This window comes from Balaenoptera musculus, chromosome 9, assembly GCF_009873245.2.
Source record: "Balaenoptera musculus isolate JJ_BM4_2016_0621 chromosome 9, mBalMus1.pri.v3, whole genome shotgun sequence".
NCBI lineage: Eukaryota > Metazoa > Chordata > Mammalia > Artiodactyla > Balaenopteridae > Balaenoptera > Balaenoptera musculus.
In genome coordinates, this window is record NC_045793.1 from 1,450,294 (window position 1) to 1,462,503 (window position 12,210).

General features: G+C 42.1%; 1 protein-coding gene across 5 annotated transcripts in view; it reads right to left on the reverse strand.

Moving 5' to 3' along the window:
* UBE3C (ubiquitin protein ligase E3C) overlaps positions 1-12,210 on the reverse strand; it is a 120,719-nt gene that overhangs the window by 82,515 nt on the left and 25,994 nt on the right. For 3 of the 5 annotated variants that reach the window (XM_036864152.1, XM_036864153.1, XM_036864151.1), the window contains exons 3-5: positions 10,782-10,856; positions 9,787-9,933; positions 5,514-5,629 (exon numbers count right to left, since the gene is read on the reverse strand). In XM_036864152.1, coding sequence (XP_036720047.1) covers positions 5,514-5,629; positions 9,787-9,933; positions 10,782-10,856 — 338 coding nt within the window. The remainder of the gene's footprint in view (positions 1-5,513; positions 5,630-9,786; positions 9,934-10,781; positions 10,857-12,210) is intronic. The other 2 variants (XM_036864154.1, XM_036864155.1) reach the window with 2 other exon arrangements.

The window sequence follows — 12,210 nt, forward strand, 5'->3', positions numbered from 1 at the left end:
CCTGGCCCACGTCTCTGCCCCTGTGCAGAGCTCTTCACCATTCACAATTCCTCTTAAACCCGAGCCAACCGGCCCTTCCCCACCGCTGCCCTCATCAAGGTGACCAACGGTGCTACGGCGGGGAAAACCGCCAGACTGTGAAATGGGCAGGAAAGACTGGTGGCTGGCCCAGCTCGCTCACTGTGTTACCTCCATCCTCGCCTCCCACCAGGCTGATCTACAACTCCGTAGAGACAGAAGCTAACTTGTAGAAAACTGACAGGAATGCAAATGTTTCCCATACAGAGCGACACAAATTATTCCTGTTCCTGGCAATGCAAAAGGCTTCTGCCAGAGAATATAAATTCCCTAAGGCAAATCCTTGTTTGAATCAGTTGTAACATCTCACTGGTTCCCTCGTTAATTAACCAGTTAAATAAAATCACTGACACATGTTCATAGGGAGTCCCGATTTTACCTTTCCTGGAAAACAATACTGAGCATTACCAACTCAATGATCAATTCTCTGACTCCGTTTATGCTGGTGGCCACGCCCTGACGGCTCTCCTCCCCGTGCTTTCCCTGCTCAGAGGCCAGGGCCCCTGGACTCTCCTCCTCCATCACCAGCTCCTCCTCTTCCCCACAGCATCCTGATGTCAGGGGACCCCAGGGACCAGTCTTTGGTTCTCTTCCTACACAATTCACTTAATCTCATGCATGTTTATGTTCCTTAGTGTTTAAGACGACTTCATCCTTCTAAATGCTCAAGCCAAAAGCTGGTATGCATCCTTGGCTTTACTTTCTGAAACCCCACATCCAGTCTGTAAATCCTGTGCACTCTAGGTTCCAACCAACTTCATGACACTCCCACTGAGATCACCAAGGCCCAAGGCACCATCATTTCTGGAATGGACCACTGCTGTCTCTTACGGATCCCCATCTCTGCAGCACACTAGTGAGAACAGTTCTAGAAAAACATAAATTGGAGTGCAGGGTGGCAGGGGCTACTCCAGATGAAAAGATTCAAGAGACATCCAAGGTTATGTGTGGTCAATTAGAGTTTATTTTTTAAAAAGAAGAAAGAAAAAGAGCTATTCAATATAATTTGAAAACAGGAGAAATTTGAAAATGGATGTAGTACTAGACAAGATGAGCAACCTGAGTCATTTCTAAGTACAAGGGTTGCTATTACTGGGACTGTCAAACCAGACTGGTGGCCCTAGTGATAGTTAATATTAGTACAAGGGTTGCTATTACTGGGACTGTCAAACCAGACTGGTGGCCCTAGTGAGAGTTAATATTACTCTCAATCATTTTTAAAGGTGTACTAATGAAACTCTTGTTTGCAGGAGTGTCCTTCTTCGGGGAGATGGACACTTAAGTATTTTGGGAGTGGGAAGTCACTATGTTACTTTGAAATGATTCAGCAAAATGTTAACAGTGGTCAACAATGTTAAAAACACTCGACTCTGGATGGCAGGCAGACGACCACTTACTGTGCCACTTTTCTACTCTTTTGTGTTTGAAAATTTCATAATAAAAACATTATAAGAGTCAGGGAAGAAAGAAAATTCAGGTCATGTCACCCTTGGCTCAGAACTCTCCTTTGGCTTCTCTCCTCTCTCAGCATGAAAGCCAAAGTCCTAAAGAAAGTCCCTTCCAGGGCTTCCCTAGTGGTGCAGTGGTTAAGAATCCACCTGCCAATGCAGGGGACACGGGTTCGAGCCCTCTTCCGGGAAGATCCCACATGCCACGGAGCGTCACAACTGCTCAGCCTGCGCTCTAGAGCCCGCGAGCCACAACTACTGAAGCCCGCGCGCCTAGAGCCTGTGCTCCGCAATGAGAAGCCCGCGCACCACAACGAAGAGTAGCCCCCGCTCGCCACAACTAGAGAAAGCCCGCGTGCACAGCAACGAAGACCCAACACAGCCAAAAATAAATAAATAAAAAAAGGCAAGTCCCTTCCAGATGCTGGGATGTGCCCGGAGGGCCCTCCGTCTGCCTCCCCGCCCGAGCCTGGGGGGACTCTGGTCCCTGCACAGCTGTGCCTCCCCCCCACTCAGGGCCACCCTTCCCGTCAGACTCTCTAAAGTCAAACTACGCCCCCAAATTTCAATCCCCCTTTCCTCCTTTTATCCTCCTCATTATTTAACATCTATTTCTGTCACATAAAGACGTTCATATGTTCCTCATTCTTGCTTATTCTCGGTCTCCCAGAAGACAGTCTCCAGGAGAGCAGGTCCCTTCTCTGCCTGTCACAGCCACATGCAATGCTGAGAGCTGGGCCAAGCACTTAGCAGGAACCCCATAAACTTTTTTTTTTTTTTTTAACATCTTTATTGGATATAATGGCTTTACAATGGTGTGTTAGTTTCTGCTGTATAACAAAGTGAATCAGTTATACATATACATATATCCCCATATCTCTTCCCTCTTGCATCTCCCTCCCTCCCACCCTCCCTATCCCACACCTCTAGGTGGTCACAAACCCATAAACTTTTTTAATCAACGAAGTTATTAACTGATTAGCCAATCCCAATTTTGTTCCTAATGGATGCTCACATAAAAAAAAATGTAAGTAATGTCAGTATTCATTACCTTTTTAAAAAATTATCTTTATTTTCAAAATAAATTTACTGAAGTTGATAAGCAGCTATTTACAAACAACGTTAGCACTAAATAAGAATGACAGAAAGCGTGTACTTTGAGAGCTGTACTAGATGCCAACAATGACCCCTGTACCGTTAGATCCCTGAGCCCTCAATGATGCTTCCAGCGCCCAAGGAAAGGCAAAAAGATGGCTTTGAAGGATGGAGGTGACCAGGAGACCATTTTCTTTTAAGTAGAGGTTTACCCATCAGTCCAAGCACCCAGTAGAGCACTGAAATACTGGGCCTGGAAGAACCAGTCTCATCCAATATTCCTCACTTTAGAATGAAGCTAAAAACTAGATCCAGTAACTTCCGTCACACCCTAGGCTGGCAAGACACAGAGGCAGTACTAGAATCCAGTCTCCTGACCTCTACTTCATTACTATACTGACCCGAGTTCCACTTATCCTGAACTCAGCATCAACTTCCGTGTTATCTGTTCATTCACAGATTTTATACACAATGAGGTACATCATCTCTTTCACATAAAACTACTTTTCTAGCTCTGAAAAAGTTATCTTAAACTCCCATGGAGACCAAAAGAGTGGAAGAAAGCACACGTCCCCGTCTCTGGTAACTTGCCAAAGCACCTAAAGTTCAATGCCCTGCACACGGCAGGTAAGATCATTCACTGGTTTATTAACATCACACACTTGAAATAAAGTTTCTAACAGATTGCTATTTTAATTTTACCTTGTTAAAACTTCATTCCTCATCTAAAGGAACCAGCTTCCTTAGAGAGAACAGCCCCAACCTGGGGCTTTCAGGGGAGGTGTTAAATAGAGCCCAACATAGCGTGTCCCAGAAAGCAAAGATGCTTCGAAACACTAATGGGGCTCCGGTAAGGGCTCCCTCTACCCGGCATCTAAAGATACATGAGGCCTGACTGAGACTAAAGGGAAAAGGAGGCAGGGTCTTCTTCAGAAATAACGCCAACTAACAAACACTGAAGAAACAGCAGAATTAGAAAAATCAGCATTTTATAAACCACGGATATAACCACTGATTCAGGCGTAGATCATCAAATGCAAAACCAAACCACTGGGTGAAAGGCAGTACTCTCATGACAAGGAAGGAAATGTACCTGCACAATCTAGAGAGGAGTTTTTACCTTCACTCAGCCTCACTGAGAATGGGCTATGTCTCACGTGAGGCACTAGGACTCTCACAGTAATCTGCTATGAAGCATTCTTGTTGAACATGCTTCAACTGAATCAAGTACAGCCCGATGTCAGTGGTTCTCATGGGGGCGACACTCGGCAGTGTCTGGAGACCTGTGTGATCAAGTGGGTGCAGGGCAAGGATCCTGCTAAACACCCTACAACACACAGGACCACGTGCACAACACAGAACGGTTCAGCCCCAAACATGAAGAGGGTGTGGTTGAAAAACTCTCCTCTAGAACTGACATCCAATTTGAAGGAAAGAGAGGAGACAAAGGAAGAAGTGAAACAAATGGAGCCTAGGATCATCAAAACAGAGAAGATATTTTTGAGATAATTGGGGAAATCTGAATATGGAGTGTGTATACCACATGATATTAAGAGAATTACTATTCATTTTCTTAGATGTGAACATAGCATTACGGTTATCAGAGAGTGCTTTCTTAGGAGAAGTACGGTGAATCGGGTGAAGTGTCATGATGTCTGCAACTTACTTTTACATGCTTTAGAAAAACAACATAACTGTAGGTGTGGAGAGAGAGAGAAAGCAAATGTGGCAAAACGGTAACTTTTGAATCTAGGTGGAGGATATATGGTATTCTTTCAACTTTACTGGTGGTAGAAATTTTCCAAAACAAAAAGTTGGGGAAAACAAGGAGAAATTACATTTGGATTTATCACCTATTAAAATTACTTGCTAAATGAATACCTTCGAAAGGACATTTAGTGTCCACAAACTACAACCCGTGCACGGAACCAGCCACAGGCTGAGTGGCTCTCGGGCGAAGGGTGCTCCTGACACCTTTAAAAGCTAGTAAGAAAAAACACAGTATGTATAACAGAGACCACAGGTGGCCCACAAACCCTAAAATTCGTGCCATCTAGGCATTTACAGAAAAAGTTTGCTGACTCCTGCTCCAGCGAATCAATGCACACAATGTGTTTTTCAAAGTGAAAGTTTTCCCAAGAAATAAAAGGGGTTTGAAAAAAATAAGATTTCTTGGGATTGGTGATCTTCCAGATTCTCTCTCTTCATAAAGGTTCTTCTCTACCTTTAGTCCAGCTCAGGATTCTGGAAGTCACTTAACAAGGCCTAGCTCTGACAGTAATCCTAAATAAACCTTACTACATGCAACTTCCAGAAAATTAGCTGAAATTATATTAAAGGCTCAGAATCATTTGAAAGTTTGCTACTGTGCAGATATCAGCAATTTTGAGAAAAACAGTGAAGATGTTAATTTGTTTTCTCATTCAGGTACTACTGCTCACATCACCTAAATGTGTTTTGTAGACTGAATCCAGGAAAGTCATGGAAGTGACTTATTTCAAGTCCATACATAAATCACAAGAGCCTGATGAAAGGCCTGCTCTAAAGAGCCTGTATCCTAGGGCAGAGACCCTAGGAGAATGGGATCATCCTCACAGCAGGAGTCCTTTCAGGTGGCCCATCCACTCGCTAGCAACCAGGACCCCTGATATTCCACAAGATAATTCCAGAGCCTACTTGAAAGAAAACATCATCTGGAAGGTATTTATATCTACATTTTAATTTCTACAGGGAGAATCACAGGAGTGAAAACTGTAATACATAGAATATTCCAGTCTCAAAAAAAAAAAAAAAAAAGGGAAAACCACTGCCGCAGACACTGAAACCCAAAGGGTATTCCTCTAGACAAAGTGATCACCGCGTCACACAAGTTGCTGACAACGATGGGTTTACCTGCAACAGAGGCTCATCAACCTCTTTATTTGAAATAAGCACGTAAGTCTCTCAGATCCATCCAACTGCTGGACAAACAAAGAGCCATATTTAATTAGGTTCTGATACATCCATATCTGAAAGAAATAGCAAAACATACAATTATAACTCTCAGTCCATAAAAAGCTAATTATTTACTAATTACAAACATACCAAAATTTCCTTAATTGGTAAATACTTAATCAAAATAATCAAAACATGATAAGAAGTAAATCTTCTAAGTCAGGTTTTAGATAGTAGTACACACACGTCCTGAATTTTCCATCTTAAGAAAGCACATCAGCATGAAGTTAAATTACTAAATTTATTACTAAAAGTACTTAAAACTCATGTAAATGTGAAACAAAAAGTTCATTTGCAAAAATCAGCAAACCACAATAAAAACATATGAGAATCACAATCTTAATCATAAGTTACAAAGGATAACAGTTCCTTCTTTTTACCTTTCTCCTCTGAGTTTCCAGCACCTTTCCTGTGGATACTCTCCTTCCCTAACTCCATGAAATTTCGGTAGAAAAGGCAATCATTCAGTCCCACTATTCCCGATAAAAGGCCAGGTGTGTAGCATGTGAGGCGAGAGATGTGTCACTTAACTAGACAGGAGGAATCCTATCACAATGTTTATACAAACCATTGCAGTGTGCACCTGAAGTATCTTACAATTTTATTTGTCAATTATACGTCCACACAGCTGGAGGGAAAAAAGGTCAGAGACGCGTCCGGATGGCCAGAACCCCCGCTGTCCCGGACATGGTGATGGCCATCGCGGTGGGCAAATGCTGAGTTAGATTTCTGTTGAGCTCCCATCCAGGAGGCCTCTCTAGTGTGGATACAGCTGCCAGAAGTGATTTTGAAAACACAATACTGAACAGGAATCTCTTATACTTCCTCTACAATATTTTTGTTGCTATTTGTTCATTTCATGAGACCCATTTAGAAGTGTTAAAATTAAGACAGCTTCTTAAATGTGCCACAGAATCTTTTCTTTACCTGTCATTTTTACAGTTTCTCCTCTGACAGTAACACTTATTTGATATAAAATGTTATCAAACAATTAAAGTACTAACACATGTGTTTTGCATGATAAATTCGAGTGTGTCCTAAGTTGGGTGGAAATAACTCTGAGACCCAATCCGAATGTTAATTTACCTACACACAAGCTTTCTTCTTGAGGTATTTGGAGCTACTTGTTCATATTTTCTCAGGAACCAACGTCATACGAATATTTTCTGCACTATCTGACACGCAGTTCATTCTAAAATTTGTATTGAATACTACCCATTAACAAATAAAAATAGGATGTACAGTAACTAAACATTATAAAAATCTGAAGGTCAACCATAGGAAGTACAAGAATAAGGCTGTAAATACATTAATCAAGTAATTACGTTTCAACGACATTAAAAAAAAAACCTCAAAGCACTTTATGTGAACACTTTCTGGACTGTTTTTTTTTTTTTAATTGAGGTATAGTTGATGTACAACATTATATGCTTCAGGTGTACAACACAGTGATTCACAATTTTTAAAGGTTATCCTCCATTTATAGTTATTATAAAATATTGGCTATATTCCCTGTGCTGTACAATATATCCTTGTAGTGGACTGGATTTTGATACTGTTTTTTACATTCTTGACAAATACACCAATATCATCCCAAAAGTTCTAAGTACATTAAACATCTGCTTTGCCTAACTTTTTGTTGTTATTTACTAAATTCAGATAAGTACAGTTTCAAAAACTTTCCGTCTTATCCATCCTTTCTCAGGAAGTTAACTGAGGCTGTACATCAATAAAACAAGGGAGTAAACCAAGAAAGCAAAAAGATACGGAATCAGGAAAGAGGACCTGAAACGGAAGCAAAGCAAAGCGGAGGTTTTCCCAGGAACATGGCAGGCGTGGAGAGCAACCACTCCAAACCGTGCAGCAAGTTCCCGGGACGCAGAAGGAACGGCTCGCGGGGAAAGAGCATCCGTGACCTGACTCTGCTATCACGGAAAACTGTACTGAGAATTATTTTACTGTTAGGAGGTGGAAGAAGACTTTATCATAAAGAGATTCAAAGATAATTAAACAGAAATGACACAATAATTAACTCGAGAATAACTCAAGAAAACTGTACATAAAAGAAAATGCAATCACAGTACACTATTTTAGCAGCGACCATATTTACAGTCATAATAATAAAAAATAAATCAAGGGGGCTTCCCTGGTGGTGCAGTGGTTGAGAATCTGCCTGCCAATGCAGGGGACATGGGTTCGAGCCCTGGTCTAGGAAGATCCCACATGCCGCGGAGCAACTAGGCCCGTGAGCCACACCTACTGAGCCTGCGCGTCTGGAGCCTGTGCTCCGCAACAAGAGAGGCCACGATAGTGAGAGGCCCGCGCACCGCGATGAAGAGTGGCCCCCGCTTGCCGCAACTAGAGAAAGCCCTCGCACAGAAATGAAGACCCAACACAGCCATAAATAAATAAATAAATAAACCCAAAGTTTAAAAAAAAAAAAAAAAGAACTATGAAAAAAATAAATAAATCAAGGGAGTGGGTGAGGAAGGGAGAGCCATATACGCACAGTTTTGCACAGAGCACCTTAGAAAAACTATCAAAAGTGGCATCACGCCTGCTCTTAAAGTAGGAATTAGGGTACTTGAAGATGGGCAGGAGACTTCCCCTCCACATATGACTGATTTATTGTTCTTGCATTTTTGTGTGCAAACTGAATAAACAATCCAGTTCGCTGTTCTCATATGAACCAGGCTTGAGGGCCTGGTTAATTCTAATCCTACACGGGGCCTGTAGGACTGGGCGGCTGCACCACATGCAGAAACCACGCAGGAACCGCCGACCAGACCTCAGGGCGGGGCAGAAGCAGTTCTCCAAAGGGAAGGGTGCTCTGGAGAGACAGGACTGACGGCCCTTCTGACCCCCACGTGGCTGTGCTCCACGTCTGACCTTCAATCCGCAAGGTCAGAGTACGTGAGGAAGGAACAGACTGCTCCAGAAAGAGAGCCAGATGACCTGCTGCTGTACGCTTCTCATTCTTCTTCTCACAGACTTCAGACAGAAAGCCTAGAAAGAGCCTGCCTTTAGGGGACACGGGCTCGAGCCCTGGTCCGGGAAGATCCCACACGCTGCGGAGCAACTAAGCCCGTGCACCACAGCTACTGAGCCTGCGTTCTAGAGCCCGCGAGCCACAACTACTGAGCCCGCATGCATAGAGCCCGTGCTCCGCAACAAGAGAAGCCACCACAACGAGAAGCCCACGCACCGCAACGAAGAGTAGCCCCTGCTAGCCGCAACTAGAGAAAGCCCGCGCACAGCAACGAAGACCCAACGCAGCCAAAAATAAATAAATTAAATAAATAAATTAACTAATAAATTAAAAAGAGCCTGCATTTAAGAAAAGCCATCTTTACTGCCTCTAAATATTTACAGAAAGTTCCTCCCATGGTCCAGCCTAGCTCAATACAGGAAGCAACGCTGGGTGTTAAAGCCCAACACCAGATAAGCAATAAAGTATTCCTATGTCTTCTGTACTTAAAGTCCACACAAGGGTCCTTCTAGTACGTACGGCTGGAGCATGGAAGACTTACTTTTCACTGTATACCCATGTTTTAATTAGAAATTTTTAATCCAGGTAAAATAAGGATGTCTAAGAATAAATACATATTTAACCTAATGAATCTCAATATTTCCTGGGAAACTGGACACAGTAACAAGTTCCACTTTATAAAGATGATTCATCCACGTATCGCCTCCATTAATACACACCGTTCCTCATCACTGATAACATAAAAACCTGTAACATTTTTTAAGTTACACAATTATATTTTAGATGTTTCAAGAGAGAGAACCTAGAGTTTAGAGATTCACATCTAAGTATTTACAGGCAACGGCTATGATACTGAAGATGCCCGTCACAGGGACGAAGGCACAGGGCGGAGGGTTCTGTGCAAAGCAAGGAGCTGTCTGTGCAGACTGGGTAATGGGGACAGCACGACAGAGTAGCCTGCTGTTTCTTATATTCGAAATTTTCCTTAATAAAAAAATGAAAAAGCCTACTGAAAATCTGTATTGATTTTTAAGAGGTAAAACATTATCACCAAGACGACCTATTACCGCTGGTTGAGGAAGTCACAAGGGTGAGACACGCTGGAGGGGTTTTCTGACCACATTAAACCAAAAGCTGGAAAACACATTAACAAGGGTTAGTGAAAATGTAGTCAACACTCACCAAGCGTTTTGAGTCTTCATTCTGTTTGTAAAAAAACAGAAGCTGCCTCACCAAAAGGGTAAGGTTGGGACCGCTGGCGATGGAAAACGTGCCACCGGGCTGGGACAAGCTGGCACAGCGATCAAATGCACTTCTCTGGATGGAGTACTGACAACAAAACGAGACACAAAGACAGGATCATGTGATCGTGTGGTCTAAATGGTCACTCAGTGTTTAGACTGGAGTAGTGGAAACTGACAATTAAGATTCCGTTACTGAGGAGTTATCATTGGTAAACGGTTAATGAAACCCAAAAAGCCTGGAATGTAGTGACAGAGCCATGAATGCCCTATGCAGGAGTCTTCCACCACCTCCTTCTACTGTGATCTTTAGCCATGGTTTGGCCTATGTTTGCATTTAATAATTTAAAAATCACCAAAAAACTCATCTGTCTATAAATCTTTATATAAACTAAAAAATTAACTATTGGGGAAAATACTATTATCCACATTAACTTTCATTAAACAAGTACACACAAAAACACGTACAAAATGAATTCCACTTCTAAGAATCCAAGGCCATATTTAAAATAAGCTCTCGGGGCTTCCCTGGTGGCACAGTGGTTAAGAATCTGCCTGCCAATGCAGGGGACACGGGTTCGATCCGGGAAGATCCCACATGCCGCGGTGCAACTAAGCCCATGTGCCACAACTACTGAGCCTGCGCTCTAGAGCCTGCAAGCCACAACTACTGAGCCCACGTGCCACAACTACTGAAGCCTGTGCGCCTAGAGCCTGTGCTCCGCAACAAGAGAAGCCACCGCAACGAGAAGCCCTTGCACAGCAACGAAGAGTAGCCCCCGCTCACCGCAACTAGAGAAAGCCCGTGCACAGCAACGGAAAACCCAACGCAGCCAATCAATCCATCAATCAATCAATCTATTAAAAAATAATAATAAATAAAATAAAATAAGCTCTCTCATACCTAATTCCTTCTCAGTTTAAAAACAAACTTACTTGCTGTTTTCTGTCTCTATAGCCTCGAATAAATGACTGGATAATTATTGCATTTTTCAATCTTCGTCTTTCTTCCTGAATAATGCAGGGAGGAGGGAACAATGGGTCAGGATCAGTGAAAACGACAAATACTAGTTAAGACTTAAAAAAAAAAAAAAAAAGCTACATAATTCACGTACCACAAAATTCACTCTTTTAAGTGTACCATTCACCAATTTTTAATATACTCAAAGTTGTGCAATCATCACCACTGTCTAATTTTGGAACATTTTCATCACCCATCCCCAATAAAACCCCTGTACCCAGAGGTTTTACCCAGTCATCCCTCATTCTCTGTCCTCCCACCCCGACCCCCCACTGCTGGCAATCACTAATCAATTTTCTGTCTATATGGAACTGCCTATTCTGGACATTATGTACAATGGAATCATAATATGTGGCCTTTTGTGTCTGACTTTTTTCACTTGGCATGATGTTTTCACGGTCCATCCACGCTGTACCATGTGTCAGCACTTCACTCCTTTTTATGGCTGTTCCACTGTACGGATGTCTCATTTTGTTTATCCACTTATTAACTGATGGACATTTGAGCTCTTTCCACTTTGGGCTATTATGAATAATGCTGCTGTGGACATTCATGTACCAGCTTTTGCGGGGACATAGGTTTTCATTTCTCATGGGTGTATATCTAGGCATGGAATTAACATTTGAGGAACTGCTGGACTGTTTTCCAAAACAGCTACACCATTTTACAATTCTACCAGCATAGAAAGACTTCCTTTTTTTAAAGTTTTTGTTTTAAGTATTAAAAAATATACAGTCAACAGAAGCATCTATTTTAAAGGTCACTTTGTTTCCAAGCAGAAAACTCCAATTTTTATCAACTCGACTCTGTCTTTAAAACTTTCAGGGGTAGGATAGGGAGGGTGGGAGGGAGATGAAAGAGGGAGGAGATATGGGGATATATGTATATGTATAGCTGATTCACTATGTTATAAAGCAGAAACTAACACACCATTGTAGAGAAATTATACTCCAATAAAGATGTTAAAAAAAAACTTTCAGTGACCTAGCAAAAATATATATTCTTCATCATCATTATAACCACTGCAGCTAACAGTGTTTGAGAGCCTACTATGTGCCAGCCCTAAGAGAGACACTTCACGTGCATTCATACAATAACCTTACAGGTGAGTATTACTCCTGTTTTAAAGACACAGAAACCGAGACTTCCATAAAGATTAAGTAAGTGATGCCAAAAGATATGAGTCAGAGAGCAAACTCAGGTGTGACACCAAAATCTGTACTGTCTTATCACATGACAATGTTTCACATCTTCTATGAGTGCCACCTACCAGGCTTGAAAGACACATACACACTCACGCAATCTTGGGATTAGAGAACATACCATCAGGTCACAAAAGTGTAC